Source organism: Coregonus lavaretus, assembly GCF_964263955.1.
Source record: "Coregonus lavaretus genome assembly, contig: HAP1_SCAFFOLD_762, whole genome shotgun sequence".
Lineage (NCBI taxonomy): Eukaryota > Metazoa > Chordata > Actinopteri > Salmoniformes > Salmonidae > Coregonus > Coregonus lavaretus.
The window spans coordinates 170,001-196,301 of NW_028156213.1; the positions used below are offsets into that span (position 1 = coordinate 170,001).

The window sequence follows — 26,301 nt, forward strand, 5'->3', positions numbered from 1 at the left end:
CACTTCTTTAAAACACCCTGGACCACATCAGGGGACCCCAAACCATTTGATTCCCTTGCCAGACATCTCGGCTCACTACACAACAAGTGCTGCTCGCAATCGGATATACAGTATATTCTCCTAGCAACAATTATCCCCTAGTACAGTACACTCCTAGCAACACAGACCAGAATTATCCCCTAATACAGTACATTATTATCCCCTAGTACAGTACACTCCTAGTAACACAGACCAGAATTATCCCCTAGTACAGTACACTCCTAGCAACACAGACCAGAATTATCCCCTAGTACAGTACACTCCTAGCAACACAGACCAGAATTATCCCCTAGTACAGTACACTCCTAGTAACACAGACCAGAATTATCCCCTAGTACAGTACACTCCTAGTAACACAGACCAGAATTATCCCCTAGTACAGTACACTCCTAGCAACACAGACCAGAATTATCCCCTAGTACAGTACACTCCTAGCAACACAGACCAGAATTATCCCCTAGTACAGTACACTCCTAGTAACACGGACCAGAATTATCCCCTAGTACAGTACACTCCTAGCAACACAGAACAGAATTATCCCCTAATACAGTACACTCCTAGCAACACAGACCAGAATTATCCCCTAGTACAGTACACTCCTAGCAACACAGACCAGAATTATCTCCTAATACAGTACACTCCTAGCAACACAGACCAGAATTATCCCCTAATACAGTACACTCATAGCAACACAGACCAGAATTATCCCCTAGTACAGTACACTCCTAGCAACACAGACCAGAATTATCCCCTAATACAGTACACATTCCTAGCAACACAGACCAGAATTATTCCCTAATACAGTACACTCCTAGCAACACAGACCAGAATTATCCCCTAATAAAGTACACTCCTAGTAACACAGACCAGAATTATCCCCTAGTACAGTACACTCCTAGCAACACAGACCAGAATTATCCCCTAGTACAGTACACTGCTAGCAACACAGACCAGAATTATCCCCTAGTACAGTACACTCCTTGCAACACAGACCAGAATTATCCCCTAATACAGTCCACTGCTAGCAACACAGACCAGAATTATCCCCTAGTACAGTACACTCCTTGCAACACAGACCAGAATTATCCCCTAATACAGTACACTCCTAGCAACACAGACCAGAATTATCCCCTAGTACAGTACACTGCTAGCAACACAGACCAGAATTATCCCCTAATACAGTACACTCCTAGCAACACAGACCAGAATTATCCCCTAGTACAGTACACTGCTAGCAACACAGACCAGAATTATCCCCTAGTACAGTACACTCCTAGCAACACAGACCAGAATTATCCCCTAGTACAGTACACTCCTAGCAACACAGACCAGAATTATCCCCTAGTACAGTACACTCCTAGCAACACAGACCAGAATTATCCCCTAATACAGTACACTCCTAGCAACACAGACCAGAATTATCCCCTAGTACAGTACACTGCTAGCAACACAGACCAGCATTATCCCCTAGTACAGTACACTCCTAGCAACACAGACCAGAATTATCCCCTAATACAGTACACTGCTAGCAACACAGACCAGAATTATCCCCTAGTACAGTACACTCCTAGCAACACAGACCAGAATTATCCCCTAATACAGTACACTCCTTGCAACACAGACCAGAATTATCCCCTAATACAGTACACTCCTAGCAACACAGACCAGAATTATCCCCTAGTACAGTACACTCCTAGAAACACAGACCAGAATTATCCCCTAGTACAGTACACTCCTAGTAACACAGACCAGAATTATCCCCTAGTACAGTACACTGCTAGCAACACAGACCAGAATTATCCCCTAGTACAGTACACTCCTTGCAACACAGACCAGAATTATCCCCTAGTACAGTACACTCCTTGCAACACAGACCAGAATTATCCCCTAGTACAGTACACTCCTAGCAACACAGACCAGAATTATCCCCTAGTACAGTACACTCCTAGCAACAAAGACCAGAATTATCCCCTAGTACAGTACACTCCTAGCAACACAGACCAGAATTATCCCCTAGTACAGTACACTCCTAGCAACACAGACCAGAATTATCCCCTAATACAGTACACTCCTTGCAACACAGACCAGAATTATCCCCTAATACAGTACACTCCTAGCAACACAGACCAGAATTATCCCCTAGTACAGTACACTCCTAGCAACACAGACCAGAATTACCCCCTAGTACAGTACACTCCTAGCAACACAGACCAGAATTATCCCCTAGTACAGTACACTCCTAGCAACACAGACCAGAATTATCCCCTAGTACAGTACACTCCTAGCAACACAGACCAGAATTATCCCCTAGTACAGTACACTCCTAGTAACACAGACCAGAATTATCCCCTAGTACAGTACACTGCTAGCAACACAGACCAGAATTATCCCCTAATACAGTACACTCCTAGCAACACAGACCAGAATTATCCCCTAATACAGTACACTCCTAGCAACACAGACCAGAATTATCCCCTAATACAGTACACTCCTAGCAACACAGACCAGAATTATCCCCTAATAGATTACCATCATAGCAACACAGAGACCAGAATTATCCCCTAGAATATTTATTTAGCCCTATGCATGAGATAACAAGGCAGACCCCTTTTGTTGCATCTTCACTTCATGTATAAATAAAGCTGAAAATAAATGGATCTGGCTCCCTCTGCATGACATTGGCTAACAGGCAATAGTTTGTTAATCAATTGTACATAACAGTGGATGCTTCTCTGGCAGCAACAGGGTTGTATTACTGATTGAAATGACAATAGAATGTTGTTTCCTCCAAGTAATTTAACATAAAAAGCCTCTAGACACTGAACTGTCCTAAAGTCGCATTCAAGTTCCGGTATCGGTGTTGTTTAAGTGATAATGCCGGAGCAGCCCGGGTGTTGTTAGGCCCGAGATGAAGACGATATGGAACATTCATATCAATGAGCTAATGAGGCGCCATTTCGCCTGGCGTAGAGAATGGGCTCACTAGTCAGGACACTGTTGTTGAGAGGAGCTGGCCACCAACACAGCTACAGTAACACAATCACTTGAAACTGAAGCTGGAAAGACTGCAAATTAGCTGCATTCCGTTTTACCTTCTTTCAATGGACATTTTTGTTGTATATATCCATAAAAATGATGCCAGCTGATTCATGATTTCGACTGGCTGAGAAACGCTGCCCACCTTTCTGTCTCGTCCAGACTGCCGACATGTTCATTACTATGGGAAAGCAGGAGATAGAATTTGGATATTGAAACAATGTTGCAAATGTTGGAGAGACAGACAGCAAGGTTTATACAAATCTCCACTGTTGAAAACTAATTGTTGGTCTAAAAGAAATGAGACAACGTCTATATGCTTTTTATAGTGGAAATCAAGTTTATAAAGTGCCTGACTGGGTTGATGAGACAGTGGATTGCGGAGTCAGATGGAACAGTTTAAATAGGCATTTTAACGTCATAGATTTATCTGGTGGTAACTTGTGGAATAGACACCGGCTGGAATGCTGTTTTAACCAATCAGCGTTCAGGATTAGACCCACCCGTTGTATAATTAAATGTAACAACTGCCACTACAATGATGGGATTCCATGAACCTGGCCCTTGCGCCCTGGGTGAAAATTGATTGCATTCGTTTTGGAACCGGGTTATCTTCCCGGCGTGAGTCAGGTGCCCCGTTCAAAGCCCACGGTGAAGTCGGCTTTAAACAAAAGAGACGTAATGTAACGTAAAGCACGAGGAGTAATGAGTAGGATTCTATGTTTTCACATGCAAACGTGAATGCTTTTGATAAAAACGCCTTATCTGCCTTCCCAATGAAAACTAGTTCAAACATATGGAAAAGAGATGGTGTATGTTTCTGGACAATTCACCATGCTGCATGTTCCATTTCGATTTGAGAGGATGCTCCTCCCTCACCGTTTTTGCCCGTCCACGTCACGGGCCATAAAACGGTGTCCCCCGCCTCAGCATAATTGACTCCACCCAGTGATACAACGTAATCATCACGTGTAAAAATGTTGCGCTACTATAAATAAAATTCGTAGAACGTAAAACAAGCGATTTCAAGCCCAATAGTTTCCAAATCTCTGAACATGGTCAAAATTGTATAAATTAAAATTAAATATTTGGTCCAAAATAATCATGACCCGGAAGTGTTTCGTTTTGATGCCACGTCGGTTGTGGTTGGGGCATAGAGAATGATAGAGGCCTCTAGTAGGCCTAAAGAGCGTTTTGACATAAACAGCTTGAGGGCTTCCACCATTTTAACGTAGACAACTGGGTTGAGCTTCCAACTTTATTGGCTGACCCCTCCTGATGACCCTGTTGGAGTCACGCCCAATCGGGTCATCAGGAGGGATCAGCCAATCGTGAAGAAAAAATAAATAATACTATTTCAAAATGGAGATTGCCTCAATAGTGCTTTCCGTGCGCTCAGACGCCATAATAGGAACAATATAGGGATACTTTCTCTATCATTCTCTATGGGTGGGAGCTTTCCGAACTTTTTTCATATCACCTTGTCATCACAGAAACATTGATGAAGAAGAGACTGGCTGCGACTGTTTGTTGTTGAAGCTTTCATTTATAGCATTTAGCCTGCAGAATGCGTTCCCTTGGCCTGTGTAGTTTGATGTTGCATGTGATCTTTGTTTGTTCCACGGAGTTGACGTTTGAGTTACCTGATAACGACAAGCAATGTTTCTATGAAGAGCTCCAGAATGGAGTGAAGTTTGACCTAGACTTTCAAGTAAGTGATCCAGATTTGGAGTTCTGATGCCATTTCCCCATATGGTTCAGTTAGTGCATTGAACTACTGTATATCTGTTCCCGTGCTCTAATTGTCCCTTCACACTCACTGGAAGAATGAACTCTCTTACAACAAAACATGTGCATTTTTGAAACTGCAGTAAAAGTGCAGTAACTGCAGTCGACTGTGGTATTTTGGACGCAGTAATTTCAGAATAACTGCAGTTATACTGCACTCTAACTAGTGTACTGCAGTTATACAGCACTCTAACTAGTGTACTGCAGTTATACAGCACTCTAACTAGTGTACTGCAGTTATACAGCACTCTAACTAGTGTACTGCAGTTATACTGCACTCTAACTAGTGTACTGCAGTTATACAGCACTCTAACTAGTGTACTGCAGTTATACAGCACTCTAACTAGTGTACTGCAGTTATACAGCACTCTAACTAGTGTACTGCAGTTATACAGCACTCTAACTAGTGTACTGCAGTTATACAGCACTCTAACTAGTGTACTGCAGTTATACAGCACTCTAACTAGTGTACTGCAGTTATACAGCACTCTAACTAGTGTACTGCAGTTATACTGCACTCTAACTAGTGTACTGCAGTTATACAGCACTCTAACTAGTGTACTGCAGTTATACAGCACTCTAACTAGTGTACTGCAGTTATACAGCACTCTAACTAGTGTACTGCAGTTATACAGCACTCTAACTAGTGTACTGCAGTTATACTGCACTCTAACTAGTGTACTGCAGTTATACAGCACTCTAACTAGTGTACTGCAGTTATACAGCACTCTAACTAGTGTACTGCAGTTATACTGCACTCTAACTAGTGTACTGCAGTTATACTGCACTCTAACTAGTGTACTGCAGTTATACTGCACTCTAACTAGTGTACTGCAGTTATACTGCACTCTAACTAGTGTACTGCAGTTATACAGCACTCTAACTAGTGTACTGCAGTTATACAGCACTCTAACTAGTGTACTGCAGTTATACAGCACTCTAACTAGTGTACTGCAGTTATACTGCACTCTGACTGACTGCAATCTTTTTTCGTAAGGGCTGAATTACTCTAAATGTGTTTCCATACCATCATCCTCATCGCTCCATGTTGTGTATTCCAGGTGATTGCAGGAGGGAACTATGATGTGGACTGCTTTGTAACAGATCCAGTGAACAACGTCCTGTATCAGGAGAGGAAGAAGCAGTATGATAGCTTCTCTCACACCACCACTATGAAAGGAACCTACAAGGTCTGCTTCAGCAATGAGTTCTCTACCTTCTCCCACAAGACCGTCTACCTGGACTTCAGGGCCGGAGAGGAGAGACCCCTACTGCCTGACATGAACAGAGACACTGCCCTGACACAGGTAAAACAATATTATAATTATATTACACTTACATTATAATACATATGCATTTGACGGACACAGGTAAGATCAACCCTAACCCTGACACAGGTAAGATCATAATATAATACTATATCCAGTGCATTCAGAAAGTATTCAGACCCCTTGACTTTTTCCACATTTTGTTACGTTCCACCTTATTCTAAAATTGATGGAATTGTTTTTTTCCACCTCAATCTACACACACTACCCCATCATTTCAAAGCAAAAACTGTTTTAATTTTTTTTGCAAATGTATTCAAAAGAAAACACTGAAATAACACATTTACATAAGTATTCAGACCCTTTACTCAGTACTTTGTTGAAGCACCTTTGACAGCGATTACAGCATTGATTCTTCTTGGGTGTGATGCTACAAGCTTGGCTTAGATCTCTGTAGGCTCTCTGGTAGTAGATCTCTGGTAGTAGATCTCTATAGGCTCTCTGGTAGTAGATCTCTGTAGGCTCTCTGGTAGTAGATCTCTGTAGGCTCTCTGGTAGTAGATCTCTGTAGGCTCTCTGGTAGTAGATCTCTGTAGGCTCTCTGGTAGTAGATCTCTGTAGGCTCTCTGGTAGTAGATCTCTGTAGGCTCTCTGGTAGTAGATCTCTGTAGGCTCTCTGGTAGTAGATCTCTGTAGGCTAATAAAAACCCAATCCTTTCAAATCTCCACCAGAGCCATTAGTGGTTGTTTCTAGACGGGGCCATGATGCTTTGTTGTTGTTTGTACTGCAGATTGCCCCTTTTAAGGATGTATTAATAATATAATATGAATCTTGTCTCTCTGTCCGCCAGATGGAGTCAGCCTGTCTGTCCATCCATGAGATCCTGAAGGTGGTGTCTGACTCTCAGACCTGGTATCGGTTACGGGAGGCTCATGACCGCATCCGAGCCGAGGACCTCCATGAGCGCGTGTCCTATTGGTCGATGGGAGAAACCATGATCCTATTCACTGTCAGCATCGGACAGGTTCTCATCCTCAGGAGCTTCTTCAGCGACAAGAAGGGCAGTGTTGCAGCCAACACATAGATACTGCTATATATATTATTATAGATGATACATGATATAATACTGGATTAGTGTTGCAGCCAACACAATATATTGTATTACAGGTCATCTGCCACTAGACTGGAGCCTTGATTCCCCACAACACACTGGAGTCCGACAGTTATATTCAAATACTTGAGGAACCATTCAATCGATATCTGTCTGCTATTAAGACTTTAGCTTGTGGATTCTAGCCTCTGAAAATGTTAAACCTATATTTTCTGAAGATGAAATACTGTGTTGCAACAGCGGTTTAGTGATTTCAGTGAAAATAGGTTAGCAACCTAACACACATGGTACACCAAGCCTTTATCTGTTGTTGTTTCAGTGGACATTCCTTTGTGCTATGACATTCCTTTGTGCTATGACATTCCTTTGTGCTATGACATTCCTTTGTGCTATGACATTCCTTTGTGCTATGACATTCCTTTGTGCTATGACATTCCTTTGTGCTATGACATTCCTTTGTGCTATGACATTAATTTATTGTGTGTAAAACGTTTTGTCTGTCTGTCTCTCCCTCTCTCGTGTACACAGTCACACACCAGATGTTTTACTGGCCTTGTGGGGACCTACAACTGATTTCCATTCAAATTCCTATTTTCCCTTTCCCTAACCCCAACCCCTAAGCTTAAAATAGCCTTTGTCCTGGTGGGGATGTGGGAAATGTCCCCACGAGGGAGAATTTTCCTTGTTTTACTATCCTTGTGGGGACTTTTGGCGATTTCCGGTACCCATGAGGATAGTAACACAGTGCATTTTGTGCTCATAAATAAGTGCAATTGATTAACCATAATTACTGTCTCTATGGATTTGTAATTCAATTTGAAAAGTAAATACCACGTTTACTGCTTTAGTTTGCTGTTACATGCCTTAGTTGATTATTGACTGGTTATTATTGTTAAGTGCTCTTTAAACATGATATACGGCTTTGAATTTAATTACAATTCAAAAGACTTTCCATTAAATTAGAAGAATATTGGCAAAAACCTTTTGTCTTTAACTGTGTTTATTTAGCAAGATGAAGTGGTGGTGAGGGGGTGGATAGTTCAACTCAGAATCACCTAGTCAGTGTAAATAACAGTAATGATGATGAAGTGTTGGTGAGGGGGTGGATAGTTCAACTCAGAATCACCTAGTCAGTGTAAATAACAGTGTATTAACAGCACCTGGGCAAAATGTCTTGAGACGTTGATTTAGCTTGGAGTTTGCACTTTTGGGACTGTTCCATTGGATTCATTGTTTTAGACACAGCTCGTGTAGGTCAGCCCTCAGTGTAGTTTCATTATCTAGGCAGCAGAGGGCAGTACCTGCATGGTGTACTGTAAGAATCAAACGCAGCTTTTTTAGGCTATGAAACAGTTGCTATAGTTAGGGTTAGGGGTTAGGGTTAGTCTACAGGACAGTCTCCCCTTCTGGCAGCCTGGTGGCGTCCCTTGCCCCAAATGAGAGGTGCTCAGTTTAGGAGGAATACAGTCTATATTCTATTGTAGTTGCCAAGGTGGCCTATGTATTTCATTTAAACCTAGCTAATAGAATTTCATTCAACTACTGTAAATGGAAATACAGCAAGTAGCCTGCAGTAGTAGCCTCGGTATCATAGATGGTAAGAGGTTTAGGTTAGATCATTAAAAAATAAAATAAAGTTTAGGTACCGAATGAAAATACAAGTTAAATGGGTTTCCATCGCATTTTCAACTGTACTGATGGTTTTGTAACAAAAACTGTTGCGTTATAAAGCAAATGTGCCCCCTCTGGTCTTGGCACATGCGCTCTAGCCAACAGCTCTCATATGTAGTGCGGGCAGGCTACATACATTATGAGATTATTATGGAGAAGAGACATTTTATTTGTATTTGTCAAACGGCAGCCAAGCATCGATCATCATGTCACCAGAATAAGACCCTCGATATTTATTGGAAAGGTGCATCAAGCTCATCATCACCTTGCACTTTCACCACCCTGTGAAGTTCATCATAACTTATTTCATCTGTAGCCTGATAAACTGCATGCTTTCCAGAGTCCTAGTGGGAGGACCACACAACATGTCATGGCGTGACTCCAAGTTTACTTCCATATGATGGTTATTATAGCAATATTTGCGCATAAAGGCGTTTCCACCGCGATTTCTCGCATTATTAATTTTACCAACATAAAAAGATCCCACCATGTCGAATGAACAAATGGTCTGTCAGCATCTTAAAAAAAAAAAATACCGTTTCATGTTTTCATCAGCCCGGTCATGACTTTTTTCATGGGTTAGGGTTAGAGTTAGGGTTTAGGGTTAGGGTTAGGGTTTAGGGTTAGGGTTAGAGTTAGGGTTTAGGGTTAGGGTTAGGGTTTAGGGTTAGGGTTAGGGTTAGAGTTAGGGTTAGGGTTAGAGTTAGGGTTTAGGGTTAGGGTTAGAGTTAGGGTTTAGGGTTAGGGTTAGGGTTAGGGTTAGAGTTAGGGTTTAGGGTTAGGGTTAGAGTTAGGGTTTAGGGTTAGGGTTAGGGTTAGGGTCAGGTAATTCATCAGCATGAAATGGTTGGATGGAAACGTGATTAGTGACGCTGACGTGTGTTGAATATAACCGGACAGACGCCCATAAAATATACGTAGGCAAATGTATTTACCGTCTGTCGGGTATTCATTCATATAAGGCCTCGTGGTCATAACCGTCTCTCCGGTGAACCATGACGGGATACCTGAGGGTTCTGTCCTCCATGTCGAGGTGTGCAGCGACGCTTACCGAAAACCCCGCCGTGTGCCAGAGTCTGCGACACAGAAACTGTGAGTCGTTCAACTAAACCAAAACTCCACTAGCCGCTAACCTAGTCCGCTTTCACCGCACAGTCATCCTGGCATGGAATAGATTCATCTGTTCATATTATACATTGCCAATGGATTTTATGTCCAAAGATTTGGCTTTGCTACAAAGTAGTGGATGTGCAGGAGTGATCTTTGATTTGTTACATTGTATTGTGTCACAGCAATGCGATGTCGTGGCATCAGAACATAGCAATATGGTGGGAACGGGGACATTATGGGGATTTGAAATAATGTAACAGCTGTCAAACTGTGTTGAATGTAGAATGTTAAAATACCAGAAGTAACAATGTCACATCACACATCGTATGCGACCTCAATACATTCAATTACAATTTAACAACGGTATAAAGTCCTGGCATACCTTATGCCTGTCTGCCAGGTGCCAAGGTCCAAATGACTGCAGTTGGATCAAATGAAAGGCTAAGTGGAGGGAGAGTCACAACTGCCAGTGTGACAAATGGACCTGTCAAAGACAAGGAGCCTGTAGGGAAGGATCTCCAAACAGACATTTGGGTTAACATGTTTCTGTCTGTTTATTCTTAATCTGACATGGTGTCATGTGTTACTGTACTGTAATAATAACTGATGTTTTTAATGTTTAATATGACCTGGTGTTTCCAGATGCAGCTAAACATATCAAGGTGGACCAGACGGTGTGTTACTGTAATAACATGTTACTGTAATAATGTGTTTAATGGTTTCAGATGTGTTACTGTAATAACATGTTACTGTAATAATGTGTTTAATGTTTAATATGACCTGGTGTTTCCAGATGCAGCTAAACATACCAAGGAGGACCAGACGGTGTGTTACTGTAATAACATGTTACTGTAATAATGTGTTACATGTTTAATGGTTTCAGATGTGTTACTGTAATAACATCTTACTGTAATAATGTGTTTAATGGTTTTAGATGTGTTACTGTAATAACATGTTACTGTAATAATGTGTTTAATATTTAATGGTTTCAGATGTGTTGCTGTAATAATGTATTTAATGTTTAATGGTTTTCAGATGTGTTACTGTAATAATGTGTTGAATGGTTTCAGATGTTACTGTAATAATGTGTTTAATATTTAATGGTTTCAAATGTTAATGTAATGTGTTGAATGTTTAATGGTTTCAGATGTTACTGTAATAATATGTTTAATGTATAATGGTTTTTAGATATTACTGTAATAATGTGTTTAATGCTTAGTGGTTTCAGATGTTACTGTAATAATGTGTTTAATGTTGAATGGTTTCAGATGTTGCTGTAATAATGTGTTACATGTTTAATGGTTTCCGATGTGTTACTGTAATACCATGTTACTGTAATAACATGTTACTAATAATGTGTTTAATGGTTTAGATATGTTACTGTAATAACATGTTACTGTACAAATGTGTTTCATGGTTTTAGATGTGTTACTGTAATAACATGTTACTGTAAAAATGTGTTTCATGTTCAATGGTTTCACCCGGTGTTTCCAGATGCAGCTAAACATATCAAGGTGGACCAGCTGGTGTGTTACTGTAATAACATGTTACTGTAATAATTTGTTTATTGTTTAATGGTTTCAGATGTGTTGCTGTAATAATGTTTTTAATGTGTTTCAGATGTGTTACTGTAATAATGTGTTTAATGGTTTCAGATGTTACTGTAATAATGTGTTTGATGTTTAATGTTTTCAGATGTTACTGTAATAATGTGTTTAATGTTTAATGTTTCAAATGTTACTGTAATAATGTGTTTAATGTTAAATGTTTCAAATGTTACTGTAATAATGTGTTTAATGTTAAATGGTTTCAGATGTTACTGTAATAATGTGTTTAATGTTAAATGGTTTCAGATGTTACTGTAATAATGTGTTGAATGTTGAATGGTTTCAGGTGTTACTGTAATAATGTGTTTAATGTTAAATGGTTTCAGATGTTACTGTAATAATGTGTTTAATGTTTAATGGTTTCATATGTTGCTGTAATAATGTGTTTAATGTTTCAGATGCAGTTAAGCGTATCAAGGTGGACCAGCCGGTGGTGGAGATGGATGGAGATGAGATGACAAGGATCATCTGGGAGTTCATCAAGGAGAAGGTACTGTAGTACACCATGGACCTCTAACCTCTAACCTCTAACCTCTAACCCCTAACTCTACTGTACACCATGGACCTCTAACCCCTAACTCTACTGTACACCATGGACCTCTAACCTCTAACCTCTAACCCCTAACTCTACTGTACACCATGGACCTCTAACCCCTAACCTCTAACCCCTAACTCTACTGTACACCATGGACCTCTAACCCCTAACTCTACTGTACACCATGGACCCCTAACCTCTAACCTCTAACCCCTAACTCTACTGTACACCATGGACCACTAACCCCTAACCTCTAACCCCTAACTCTACTGTACACCATGGACCTCTAACCTCTAACCTCTAACCCCTAACTCTACTGTACACCATGGACCTCTAACCCCTAACCTCTAACCCCTAACTCTACTGTACACCATGGACCTCTAACCCCTAACTCTACTGTACACCATGGACCACTAACCCCTAACTCTACTGTACACCATGGACCTCTAACCTCTAACCTCTAACCCCTAACTCTACTGTACACCATGGACCTCTAACCCCTAACTCTACTGTACACCATGGACCTCTAACCCCTAACTCTACTGTACACCATGGACCTCTAACCCCTAACCTCTAACCCCTAACTCTACTGTACACCATGGACCTCTAACCCCTAACTCTACTGTACACCATGGACCTCTAACCCCTAACCTCTAACCCCTAACTCTACTGTACACCATGGACCTCTAACCCCTAACCTCTAACCCCTAACTCTACTGTACACCATGGACCTCTAACCCCTAACTCTACTGTACACCATGGACCTCTAACCCCTAACTCTACTGTACACCATGGACCTCTAACCCCTAACCTCTAACCCCTAACTCTACTGTACACCATGGACCTCTAACCTCTAACCTCTAACCCCTAACTCTACTGTACACCATGGACCACTAACCCCTAACTCTACTGTACACCATGGACCTCTAACCTCTAACCTCTAACCCCTAACTCTACTGTACACCATGGACCACTAACCCCTAACTCTACTGTACACCATGGACCTCTAACCCCTAACTCTACTGTACACCATGGACCTCTAACCCCTAACTCTACTGTACACCATGGACCTCTAACCCCTAACCTCTAACCCCTAACTCTACTGTACACCATGGACCTCTAACCCCTAACCTCTAACCCCTAACTCTACTGTACACCATGGACCTCTAACCCCTAACCTCTAACCCCTAACTCTACTGTACACCATGGACCTCTAACCCCTAACCTCTAACCCCTAACTCTACTGTACACCATGGACCTCTAACCCCTAACTCTACTGTACACCATGGACCTCTAACCCCTAACCTCTAACCCCTAACTCTACTGTACACCATGGACCTCTAACCCCTAACCTCTAACCCCTAACTCTACTGTACACCATGGACCTCTAACCCCTAACCTCTAACCCCTAACTCTACTGTACACCATGGACCTCTAACCCCTAACTCTACTGTACACCATGGACCTCTAACCCCTAACCTCTAACCCCTAACTCTACTGTACACCATGGACCTCTAACCCCTAACTCTACTGTACACCATGGACCTCTAACCCCTAACCCTACTGTACACCATGGACCTCTAACCCCTAACCTCTAACCCCTAACTCTACTGTACACCATGGACCTCTAACCCCTAACCTCTAACCCCTAACCTCTAACCCCTAACTCTACTGTACACCATGGACCTCTAACCCCTAACCTCTAACCCCTAACTCTACTGTACACCATGGATCTCTAACCCCTAACCTCTAACCCCTAACTCTACTGTACACCATGGACCTCTAACCCCTAACTCTACTGTACACCATGGACCTCTAACCCCTAACCTCTAACCCCTAACTCTACTGTACACCATGGACCTCTAACCCCTAACTCTACTGTACACCATGGACCACTAACCCCTAACCTCTAACCCCTAACTCTACTGTACACCATGGACCTCTAACCCCTAACTCTACTGTACACCATGGACCTCTAACCCCTAACTCTACTGTACACCATGGACCTCTAACCCCTAACCTCTAACCCCTAACTCTACTGTACACCATGGACCTCTAACCCCTAACTCTACTGTACACCATGGACCACTAACCCCTAACTCTACTGTACACCATGGACCTCTAACCCCTAACCTCTAACCCCTAACTCTACTGTACACCATGGACCTCTAACCCCTAACTCTACTGTACACCATGGACCTCTAACCTCTAACCTCTAACCCCTAACTCTACTGTACACCATGGACCTCTAACCCCTAACTCTACTGTACACCATGGACCTCTAACCCCTAACCTCTAACCCCTAACTCTACTGTACACCATGGACCTCTAACCCCTAACCTCTAACCCCTAACTCTACTGTACACCATGGACCACTAACCCCTAACCTCTAACCCCTAACTCTACTGTACACCATGGACCTCTAACCCCTAACTCTACTGTACACCATGGACCTCTAACCCCTAACCCTACTGTACACCATGGACCTCTAACCCCTAACCTCTAACCCCTAACCCTACTGTACACCATGGACCTCTAACCCCTAACTCTACTGTACACCATGGACCACTGTCCTGACCACAATCTATGTATCAATAATGGACAATAAAGAATCTACTTCACTCCACTCTAACCCTAACCCTAACCCACTCCACTCTAACCCTAACCCTAACCCACTCCCATGTTTTATGAGCTGAAATAAAAGATCCCAGAATATTTCCATACGCACAAAAAGCTTATTTCTCTCAAATGTTGTGCACACATTTGTTTACATCCCTGTTAGTGAGCAAGATAATTCATCCATCTGACAGGTGTGGCATATCAAAAAGCTGATTAAACAGCATGATCATTACACAGATGCACCTTGTGCTAGGGACAATATAAGGCCACTCTAAAATGTGCAGTTTTGTCAGACAACACAATGCCACAGATGTGTCAAGTCTAAAGGGAGCGTGCGATTGACATGCTGACTGCAGGAATGTCCACCAGAGCTGTTGCCAGAGAATGTAATGTTCATTTCTCTACCATAAGCCGCCTCCAACGTTGTTTTAGAGAATTTGGCAGTACATCCAACCGGCCTCACAACCGCAGACCACGTGTAACCACGCCAGCCCAGGACCTCCACATCCAGCTTCTTCACCTGCGGGATCGTCTGAGACCAGCCAGCTGGACAGCTGATGAAACTGTGGGTTTGCACAACCAAAGAATTTCTGCACTAACTGTCAGAAACGTCCCTGGGAAGCTCATCTGCGTGCTCGTTGTCCTCACCAGGGTCTTGACCTGACTGCAGTTCGGCGTCGTAACCGACTTCAGTGGGCAAATGCTCACCTTCGATGGCCACTGGCAGGCTGGATGTCAACGTTGTGAACAGAGAGCCCCATGGTGGCGGTGGGGTTATGGTATGGGCAGGCATAAGCTACGGACAACAAATACAATTGCATTTTTGCATTGTACGAATGCATAGATACCGTGATGAGATCCTGGGGCCCATTGTCATGCCATTCATCCGCCGCCATCACCTCATGTTTCAGCATGATAATGCACAGCCTCATGTCTCAAGGATCTGTACACAATTCCTGGAAGCTGAACATTTCCCAGTTCAACCATGGCCTGCATACTCACCAGACATCATGTTCAGGATGCTCTGGATCTACGTGTACGACAGCGTGTTCCAGTTCCCGCCAATATCCAGCAACTTCTCACAGCCATTGAAGAGGAGTGGGACAACATTCCACAGGCCACAATCAACAGCCGGATCAACTCTATGCGAAGGAGATGTGTTGCGCTGCATGAGGCAAATGGTCACACCAGATACTGACTGGTTTTCTGATCCACGCCCCCTACTTAAAAAAAAGAAGGGTTGTGACCAACAGATGCATATCTCTATTCCCAGTCATGTTAACTCCATAGATTAGAGCCTAATGAATGTATTTAAATTGACTGATTTCCTTATTTTAACTGTAACTCGTATAACGCAAACTCCTAGCAACCCAAAGGTTGCGATGTCGAATCTCATCACGGACAACTTTAGCATTTTAGCTAATTAACTACTTACTACTTTTTAGCTACTTTGCAACTACTTAGCATGTTAGCTAACCCTTCCCCAAACCCTAACCTTAACCCTTTTAGCTAACCCTTCCCCAAACCCTAACCTTAACCCTTTTAGCTAACACTTCCCCTAACCCCTAAATTTAACCTGAACCTTAACCCCTAACCCCAGCTAACGTTAGCCAGCTAGCGAACGTTAGCCACTTAGCTAGAAATCATAACATATCATACATTATAATTCGTATTTTATGTTACACATTTTCAAAACGTACAATATGTTACGAATTTGCTAAACGTAAACTTGCTGACAGGTGTATAAAATCAAGCACACAGCCATGCAATCTCCATAGACAAATATTGGCAGTAGAATGGCCCGTACTGAAGAGTTCAGTGACTTTCAGCAACAGGTGTGGCTGAAATAGCCGAATCCACTAATTTGAAGGTGTGTCCACATACTTTTGGCCATGTAGTGTACATTTATCAAATTCGTAACATATTGTACATTTTAATAATTCGTAACATAAAATACTAATTGTAATTCGTTACATATCATAAGTAACGGGAGATAGACAGCCACAAATTAATACATACCATACAAAAAGTAAAATATCAGATTTACATACAGAATATTACGAAATGATCTGAGACGTGGCAGGGGTTATTTATATATGGGCCCCATTCTACATGAAGAGCTCTCAGCTCTGTTTTATAAGCGGTGCGCTCATGATATGCTCTTATCTATTCAGTTGTGGGGGGTTGGAGTCGGACACACGCTCTGCTGTATGATAGACAGTTTTGTTTGAGTTAAGTCGGGTCTCTCTCTCCCTCTCTGCCCCTCTTCCCCTTGTGGTGGATATGTGATCTGGAGCAGTCCTCCACTTCTATTTTATATTAGTTTACAATTATAAACTTGAAAAGGAAATGGGAACAATATCAGATAAGGAACATGGCATTCTCTCTCCCTTGGCTCGCAGGCCCATGTCAAACATGGAGGTGTAGTAGCCCACTATTACATTTACGTCATTTAGCAGACGCTCTTATCCAGAGACACTTACACATTGGTGCATTCAACATTCTAGCAAGCAACACAGAGCTGAGCACCGCCGAGCGAGTGGTGCTTTTCACCTGCTGGTGCTGGATCGAGGTGAGCGCTTTTCTCCGTGATGAATCGCACAGCTGTCCATTTACGTATGTTCAGTTTTAATAGGCACAATCTAAGTTACAACACCCCTCCTCTCCTTCTCTCTCTCACACACACCCATAAGAACTATGCAGTACAAAGAAATGTGGGCTCTGTTCACAATGGTCTATTCCTAGGCGCATGAATTTTAAGTTTGGGAGTTTCAAGTATGGGGAAGCAACAATTTATCCTACCATTTCTACCGTTCTGTTTGCCAGTTATGATTTTCATATGCACATTTTCGTGAAACAATTTAATTTCAATAACGTTTTCGTTTCTCAAAATCACGTGGTTAATAATACAAATCGGAATTAAAATGATACAAATCTCAAAGTTAAAATTCCACCAATGAGAGGGCACCAGCCTCTGCCATAAAAAATATTATGGACACATTGTTTCACCGTGAGCCATTGGCGGCTAAAGAAATGAGAGATGGCCAATGTAGCAGTAGGCCTTTAACTTCCATTGGCAACTAATTAAAAATACATAAAGCCGACAAATAAAAAATAGAAAATATCCTGATGAAAATGCAGGTTCATCTCTACACCGCCTGTCTGTCTCCTTTCTATCTGTCTTGACTTGAGCTGTCACTGAAGCGCGTAAACATGGTCTGTCCTTGGTTGCAGCATTCACTACCGAGTTCCAAACTGCCTCTGGAAGCAACATCAGCACAATAACTGTTCTTCGGGAGCTTCATGAAATGGGTTTCCATGGCCGAGCAGCCGTAAACAAGCCTAAGATCACCATGCGCAATGACAAGCTTCGGCTGGAGTGGTGTAAAGCTCGCAGCCGAAGCTTGGCATATATTATATTTGTTTGTATTTTACCCCCCTTTTTCGCCACATTTTCGATCTTGTCTCATCGCTGCAACTCCCCAACGGGCTCGGGTGAGGAGTCATGCGTCCTCCGAAACATGACCCGCCTAATCGCGCTCCTTAACACCAGCCAGCCTAACCCGGAAGCCAGCCGCACCAATGTGTCGGAGGAAACAGAGTTCAACTGGCGACAGGGTCAGCCTGTAGGCACCCGGCCCACCACAAGGAGTCACTAGAGCACGATGAGGCAAGTAAAGCCCCCCCTGGCCAAACCCTCCCCTAACCCGGACGACGCTGGGCCAATTGTGCCCCGTCCTATGGGACTGCTGGCCACGGCCGGTTGTGGCACAGGCCGGGAATGAACCCGGGTCTGTTGTAACGCCCCACTCGGGTGGCCCCAGTGAAGGGAAATCTTAACGCTACGACATTCTAGACGATTCTGTGCTTTCAACTTTGTGGCAACCGTTTGGAGAAGGCCCTTTCCTATTTCAGCATGACAATGCCCCCATGCACACAGTGAGGTCCATGCAGAAATGGTTTGTCGAGATCGGTGTGGAAGAACTTGACTGGCCTGCACAGAGCCCTGACCTCAACCCCATCAAACACCTTTGGGGTGAATTGGAACGCAAACTCCGAGCCAGACCTAATTGCCCAACATCAGTGCCCGACCTCACTAATGCTCTTGTGGAGTGGAAGCAAGTCCCCTCAGCAATGTTCCAACATCTAGTGGAAAGCCTTCCCAGAAGAGTGGAGGCTGTTATAGCAGCAAAAGGGGGACCAACTCCATATTAATGCCCATGATTTTGGAATGAGATGTTTGACGAGCAGGTGTCCACATACTTTTGGTCATGTAGTGTAAATCCAACATGAAATGTGATACTGTAACTAGGCCTATAGTGTCCTTAACTAGCATTGAAAAAGTACATCCATTCTTCTCTACCCTGTCCTCCTCTCCTCTCCTCTCCTCTCCTCTCCTCTCCTCTCCTCTCCTCTCCTCTCCTCTCCTCTCCTCTCCTCTCCTCTCCTCTCCTCTCCTCTCCTCTCCTCTCCTCTCCTCTCCTCTCCTCTCCTCTCCTGTGTTGTATTGTTCCAGCTGGTCCTGTCCAATGTGGACGTGGAGCTGAAATATTATGACCTGGGTCTGCCGTACCGCGACCAGACAGACGACCAGGTCACCATCGACTCGGCCATCGCCACAATGAAGTACAATGTGGCCGTCAAGTGTGCCACCATCACTCCGGATGAAGCCAGAGTCGATGGTATCTGCTTTGACCACATAGACATACATTCTTTGAAATAAATCATACATCGACAAGATGGGTATTTGAATCCCAGGGGATAACACTTACAGTGAGGGAAAAAAGTATTTGATCCCCTGCTGATTTTGTACGTTTGCCCACTGACAAATAAATTATCAGTCTATAATTTTAATGGTAGGTTTATTTGAACAGTGAGAGACAGAATATCAACAAAAAATCCAGAAAAACGCATGTCAACAATGTTATAAATTAATTTGCATTTTAATGAGGGAAATAAGTATTTTACCCCTCTGCAAAACATGACTTAGTACTTGGTGGCAAAACCCTTGTTGGCAATCACAGAGGTCAGACGTTTCTTGTAGTTGGCCACCAGGTTTGCACACATCTCAGGAGGGATTTTGTCCCACTCCTCTTTGCAGATCTTCTCCAAGTCATTAAGGTTTCGAGGCTGACGTTTGGCAACTCAAACCTTCAGCTCCCTCCACAGATTTTCTATGGGATTAAGGTCTGGAGACTGGCTAGGCCACTCCAGGACCTTAATGTGCTTCTTCTTGAGCCACTCCTTTGTTGCCTTGGCCGTGTGTTTTGGGTCATTGTCATGCTGGAATACCCATCCACGACCCATTTTCAATGCCCTGGCTGAGGGAAGGAGGTTCTCGCCCAAGATTTGACGGTACATGGCCCCGTCCCTTTGATGCGGGGAAGTTGTCCTGTCCCCTTAGCAGAAAAACACCCCCAAAGCATAATGTTTCCACCTCCATGTTTGACGGTGGGGATGGTGTTCTTGGGGTCATAGGCAGCATTCCTCCTCCTCCAAACACGGCGAGTTGAGTTGATGCCAAAGAGCTCCATTTTGTTCTCATCTGACCACAACACTTTCACCCAGTTCTCCTCTGAATCATTCAGATGTTCATTGGCAAACTTCAGACAGGCATGAATATGTGCTTTCTTGAGCAGGGGGACCTTGCGGGCGCTGCAGGATTTCAGTCCTTCACGGCGTAGTGTGTTACCAATTGTTTTCTTGGTGACTATGGTCCCAGCTGCCTTGAGATCATTGACAAGATCCTCCCGTGTCGTTCTGGGCTGATTCCTCACCGTTCTCATGATCATTGCAACTCCACGAGGTGAGATCTTCCATGGAGCCCCAGGCCGAGGTAGATTGACAGTTCTTTTGTGTTTCTTCCATTTGCGAATAATCGCACCAACTGTTGTCACCTTCTCACCAAGCTGCTTGGCGATGGTCTTGTAGCCCATTCCAGCCTTGTGTAGGTCTACAATCTTGTCCCTGACATCCTTGGAGAGCTCTTTGGTCTTGGTGGAGAGTTTGGAATCTAATTGATTGATTGCTTCTGTGGACAGGTGTCTTTTATACAGGTAACAAGCTAAGATTAGAAGCACTCCCTTTAAGAGTGTGCTCCTAATCTCAGCTCGTTACCTGTATAAAGACACCTGGAAGCCAGAAATCTTTCTGATTGAGAGGGGGTCAAATACTTATTTCCCTCATTAAAATTCAAATCAATTAATAACATTTTTGACATGCGTTTTTCTGGATTTTCTTGTTGTTATTCTGTCTCTCACTGTTCAAATAAACCTACCATTAAAATGATAGACTGATCATTTCTTTGTCAGTGGGCAAATATCTTTATTACAGTGGGCAAATACTTTTTTCCCTCACTGTATTAAAGAGTTTCTATAAATATTTGTTTGACAATGGTTCCAGGGTCAGGAGTTAGATCAGTACTGCAGTTTGACAGTTAACAGCTTAACTCATGCCAGGTCTTCCTCCATGACCCTTATTCCTCAGAGTTGAAGCTGAAGAAGATGTGGAAGAGTCAGGGTTAGATAGATAGTTACCTGGACTAGCTGTAGTAAGGTCAGGGTTAGAGTTAGGGTTAGGTCAAACAGGTTAAGAGGTTAACTCAGGCCTCCATCTCTAACCCTAACAGAGTTCAAGCTGAAGAAGATGTGGAAGAGTCCCAACGGAAGCATCAGGAACATTCTGGGCGGAACCGTCTTCCGAGAGCCAATCATCTGCAAGAACATTCCCCGTCTGGTCCCTGGTTGGACGCAGCCCATAACGATCGGCAGACACGCCTTTGGTGACCAGGTAGACAAGTAACGTGTTTTAGATTAGATTTGTATTCAATCACAGAGCATGTGAGGAATGTTCTGTTGTTGATGTGGGTTGTGTTGTTCCACAGTACAAAGCCACAGACTTTGTGATCACCAAGCCAGGGAAGTTTAAGATGGTGTTCACCCCGGCTGATGGCAGCAAGGGGAATGAGTGGGAGGTCTTTGACTTCCCCTCAGGAGGCTGTGGGTTGGGCATGTACAATACTGATGAGGTGAGCATTTTAATTTTTTTATTTTTTTATTTTTTAAGTTACACACTTTCTTTTCCATCCAAGGAAAGAAATGTGCCTTTGGCATCAAAGATTACATACTGAACAAAAATATAAATGCAACATGTAAAGTGTTGGTCCCATGTTTTATGAGCTGAAATAAAAGATCCCAGAAATGTTCCATATGCACAAAAAGCTTATTTCTCTCAAATGTTGTGGACTAATTTGTTTACATCAGGTGCACCTTGTGCTGGGGACAATAAAAGGCCACTCTAAAATGTGCAGTTTTGTCACACAACACAATGCTACAGAAGTCTCAAGTTTTGAGGGAGCGTGCAATTGGCATGCTGACTGCAGGAATGTCCACCAGAGCTGTTGCCAGTGAATTGAATGTTCATGTCTCTACCATAAGCCTCCTCCAATGTCGTTTTAGAGAATTTGGCAGTACATCCAACCGGCCTCACAACCGCAGTCCACGTATAACCACGCCAGCCCAGGACCTCCACATCCAGCTTCTTTACCTGCGGGATCATCTGAGACCAGCCAGCTGGACAGCTGATGAAACTGGGGGTTTGCACAACCGAATAATTTCTGCACTAACTGTCAGAAACGTCCCTGGGAAGCTCATCTGCGTGCTCGTTGTCCTCAACAGGGTCTTGACCTGACTGCAGTTTGGCGTCGTAACTGACTTCAGTGGGCAAATGCTCACCTTCGATGGCCACTGGCAGGTTGGAGAAGTGTGCTCTTCAGGGATGATTCCCGGTTTGAACTGTACCGGGCAGATGGTAGCGGTTTGTGTCACCGTTGTGAACAGGGTGCCCCATGGTGGCGGTGGGGTTATGGTATGGGTAGGCATAAGCTATGGACAATGAACACAATTACATTTTATCGATGGAAATTTGAATGCACAGAGATACCGCGACGAGATCCTGAGGCCCATTGTTGTGCCATTCATCCGCCACCATCACCTCATATTTCAGCATGATAATGCACAGCCTGTCTGTTCTGTCCAGTCCATTACAGGGTTCTAATAGTGTTCTGTCTGTCCTGTCCAGTCCATCACAGGGTTCTAATAGTGTTCTGTCTGTCCTGTCCAGTCCATCACAGGGTTCTAATAGTGTTCTGTCTGTCCTGTCCAGTCCATCACAGGGTTCTAATAGTGTTCTGTCTGTCCTGTCCAGTCCATCACAGGGTTCTAATAGTGTTCTGTCTGTCCTGTCCAGTCCATCACAGGGTTCTAATAGTGTTCTGTCTGTCCTGTCCAGTCCATCACAGGGTTCTAATAGTGTTCTGTCTGTCCTGTCCAGTCCATCACAGGGTTCTAATAGTGTTCTGTCTGTCCTGTCCAGTCCATCACAGGGTTCTAATAGTGTTCTGTCTGTCCTGTCCAGTCCATCACAGGGTTCTAATAGTGTTGTCTGTCCTGTCCAGTCCATCACAGGGTTCTAATAGTGTTCTGTCTGTCCTGTCCAGTCCATCACAGGGTTCTAATAGTGTTCTGTCTGTCCTGTCCAGTCCATCACAGGGTTCTAATAGTGTTCTGTCTGTCCTGTCCAGTCCATCACAGGGTTCTAATAGTGTTCTGTCTGTCCTGTCCAGTCCATCACAGGGTTCTAATAGTGTTCTGTCTGTCCTGTCCAGTCCATCACAGGGTTCTAATAGTGTTCTGTCTGTCCTGTCCAGTCCATCACAGGGTTCTAATAGTGTTCTGTCTGTCCTGTCCAGTCCATCACAGGGTTCTAATAGTGTTCTGTCTGTCCTGTCCAGTCCATCACAGGGTTCTAATAGTGTTCTGTCTGTCCTGTCCAGTCCATCACAGGGTTCTAATAGTGTTCTGTCTGTCCTGTCCATCACAGGGTTCTAATAGTGTTCTGTCTGTCCTGTCCAGTCCATCACAGGGTTCTAATAGTGTTCTGTCTGTCCTGTCCAGTCCATCACAGGGTTCTAATAGTGTTCTGTCTGTCCTGTCCAGTCCATCACAGGGTTCTAATAGTGTTCTGTCTGTCCTGTCCAGTCCATCACAGGGTTCTAATAGTGTTCTGTCTGTCCTGTCCAGTCCATCACAGGGTTCTAATAGTGTTGTCTGTCCTGTCCAGTCCATCACAGGGTTCTAATAGTGTTCTGTCTGTCCTGTCCAGTCCATCACAGGGTTCTAATAGTGTTCTGTCTGTCCTGTCCAGTCCATCACAGGGTTCTAATAGTGTTCTGTCTGTCCTGTCCAGTCCATCACAGGGTTCTAATAGTGTTCTGTCTGTCCTGTCCAGTCCATCACAGGGTTCTAATAGTGTTCTGTCTGTCCTGTCCAGTCCATCACAGGGTTCTAATAGTGTTCTGTCTGTCCTGTCTAGTCCATCACAGGGTTCTAATAGTGTTCTGTCTGTCCTGTCCAGTCCATCACAGGGTTCTAATAGTGTTCTGTCTGTCCTGTCCAGTCCATCACAGGGTTCTAATAGTGTTCTGTCTGTCCTGTCCAGTCCATCACAGGGTTCTAATAGTGTTCTGTCTGTCCTGTCCAGTCCATCACAGGGTTCTAATAGTGTTCTGTCTGTCCTGTCCAGTCCATCACAGGGTTCTAATAGTGTTCTGTCTGTCCTGTCCAGTCCATCACAGGGTTCTAATAGTGTTCTGTCTGTCCTGTCCAGTCCATCACAGGGTTCTAATAGTGTTGTCTGTCCTGTCCAGTCCATCACAGGGTTCTAATAGTGTTCTGTCTGTCCTGTCCAGTCCATCACAGGGTTCTAATAGTGTTCTGTCTGTCCTGTCCAGTCCATCACAGGGTTCTAATAGTGTTCTGTCTGTCCTGTCCAGTCCATCACAGGGTTCTAATAGTGTTCTGTCTGTCCTGTCCAGTCCATTACAGGGTTCTAATAGTGTTCTGTCTGTCCTGTCCAGTCCATCACAGGGTTCTAATAGTGTTCTGTCTGTCCTGTCCAGTCCTTCACAGGGTTCTAATAGTGTTCTGTCTGTCCTGTCCAGTCCATCACAGGGTTCTAATAGTGTTCTGTCTGTCCTGTCCAGTCCATCACAGGGTTCTAATAGTGTTCTGTCTGTCCTGTCCAGTCCATCACAGGGTTCTAATAGTGTCCTGTCCAGTCCATCACAGGGTTCTAATAGTGTTCTGTCTGTCCTGTCCAGTCCATCACAGGGTTCTAATAGTGTTCTGTCTGTCCTGTCCAGTCCATCACAGGGTTCTAATAGTGTTGTCTGTCCTGTCCAGTCCATCACAGGGTTCTAATAGTGTTCTGTCTGTCCTGTCCAGTCCATCACAGGGTTCTAATAGTGTTCTGTCTGTCCTGTCCAGTCCATCACAGGGTTCTAATAGTGTTCTGTCTGTCCTGTCCAGTCCATCACAGGGTTCTAATAGTGTTCTGTCTGTCCTGTCCAGTCCATCACAGGGTTCTAATAGTGTTCTGTCTGTCCTGTCCAGTCCATCACAGGGTTCTAATAGTGTTCTGTCTGTCCTGTCCAGTCCATTACAGGGTTCTAATAGTGTTCTGTCTGTCCTGTCCAGTCCATCACAGGGTTCTAATAGTGTTCTGTCTGTCCTGTCCAGTCCATCACAGGGTTCTAATAGTGTTCTGTCTGTCCTGTCCAGTCCATCACAGGGTTCTAATAGTGTTCTGTCTGTCCTGTCCAGTCCATCACAGGGTTCTAATAGTGTTCTGTCTGTCCTGTCCAGTCCATCACAGGGTTCTAATAGTGTTCTGTCCAGTCCATCACAGGGTTCTAATAGTGTTCTGTCTGTCCTGTCCAGTCCATCACAGGGTTCTAATAGTGTTCTGTCTGTCCTGTCCAGTCCATCACAGGGTTCTAATAGTGTTGTCTGTCCTGTCCAGTCCATCACAGGGTTCTAATAGTGTTCTGTCTGTCCTGTCCAGTCCATCACAGGGTTCTAATAGTGTTCTGTCTGTCCTGTCCAGTCCATCACAGGGTTCTAATAGTGTTCTGTCTGTCCTGTCCAGTCCATCACAGGGTTCTAATAGTGTTCTGTCTGTCCTGTCCAGTCCATCACAGGGTTCTAATAGTGTTCTGTCTGTCCTGTCCAGTCCATCACAGGGTTCTAATAGTGTTCTGTCTGTCCTGTCCAGTCCATCACAGGGTTCTAATAGTGTTCTGTCTGTCCTGTCCAGTCCATCACAGGGTTCTAATAGTGTTGTCTGTTCTGTCCAGTCCATCACAGGGTTCTAATAGTGTTCTGTCTGTCCTGTCCAGTCCATCACAGGGTTCTAATAGTGTTCTGTCTGTCCTGTCCAGTCCATCACAGGGTTCTAATAGTGTTCTGTCTGTCCTGTCCAGTCCATCACAGGGTTCTAATAGTGTTCTGTCTGTCCTGTCCAGTCCATCACAGGGTTCTAATAGTGTTCTGTCTGTCCTGTCCAGTCCATCACAGGGTTCTAATAGTGTTGTCTGTCCTGTCCAGTCCATCACAGGGTTCTAATAGTGATCTGTCTGTCCTGTCCAGTCCATCACAGGGTTCTAATAGTGTTGTCTG

General features: G+C 43.8%; 2 protein-coding genes and 1 long non-coding RNA gene across 37 annotated transcripts in view; 2 read left to right on the forward strand and 1 right to left on the reverse strand.

The window, feature by feature from the left end:
* Window positions 1–4,426: 4,426 nt before the first annotated feature.
* On the forward strand, window positions 4,427–8,090 carry LOC311126608 (transmembrane emp24 domain-containing protein 3-like). Its single transcript, XM_084200608.1, has 3 exons — window positions 4,427–4,786; window positions 5,925–6,170; window positions 6,983–8,090. The coding sequence occupies exons 1-3, from the start codon at window positions 4,643–4,645 to the stop codon at window positions 7,214–7,216; spliced, it is 624 nt and encodes a 207-aa protein (XP_084056734.1). The 5' UTR covers window positions 4,427–4,642; the 3' UTR covers window positions 7,217–8,090.
* A 1,661-nt stretch (window positions 8,091–9,751) lies between these two features.
* Window positions 9,752–26,301, forward strand: part of LOC311126637 (isocitrate dehydrogenase [NADP], mitochondrial-like) — a 44,593-nt gene continuing 28,043 nt past the window's right edge. The window contains exons 1-5 of one of the 2 annotated variants that reach the window (XM_084200636.1): window positions 9,752–10,006; window positions 12,030–12,121; window positions 19,302–19,467; window positions 21,414–21,574; window positions 21,669–21,812. In XM_084200636.1, coding sequence (XP_084056762.1) covers window positions 9,910–10,006; window positions 12,030–12,121; window positions 19,302–19,467; window positions 21,414–21,574; window positions 21,669–21,812 — 660 coding nt within the window. In that variant the 5' untranslated portion in view covers window positions 9,752–9,909. The remainder of the gene's footprint in view (window positions 10,007–12,029; window positions 12,122–19,301; window positions 19,468–21,413; window positions 21,575–21,668; window positions 21,813–26,301) is intronic. The other variant, XM_084200635.1, reaches the window with a different exon arrangement.
* LOC311126638 lies at window positions 12,136–14,680 on the reverse strand. Of its 34 annotated transcripts, XR_014613026.1 has the most exons (8): window positions 14,653–14,680; window positions 14,380–14,619; window positions 14,286–14,332; window positions 13,914–14,219; window positions 13,759–13,852; window positions 13,145–13,711; window positions 12,465–13,017; window positions 12,136–12,290 (listed from the first exon to the last, which is right to left on the reverse strand). It is a non-coding gene; the product is annotated as an uncharacterized lncRNA (long non-coding RNA). The 34 variants fall into 34 exon arrangements; XR_014613017.1 differs by having other exon boundaries at window positions 13,914–14,379; window positions 14,413–14,619; XR_014613027.1 differs by lacking the exon at window positions 14,286–14,332 and having other exon boundaries at window positions 13,914–14,285; window positions 14,333–14,619.

Excerpts from the sequence above, each read along its gene's own strand:
- LOC311126608 (XM_084200608.1), top strand. The coding sequence starts at position 4,643 with ATGCGTTCCCTTGGCCTGTGTAGTTTGATGTTGCATGTGATCTTTGTT. Across the intron at positions 4,787-5,924 it reads AGTTTGACCTAGACTTTCAA|GTGATTGCAGGAGGGAACTA; the intron begins GTAAGTGATCCA and ends TGTGTATTCCAG. Across the intron at positions 6,171-6,982 it reads GAGACACTGCCCTGACACAG|ATGGAGTCAGCCTGTCTGTC; the intron begins GTAAAACAATAT and ends TCTGTCCGCCAG.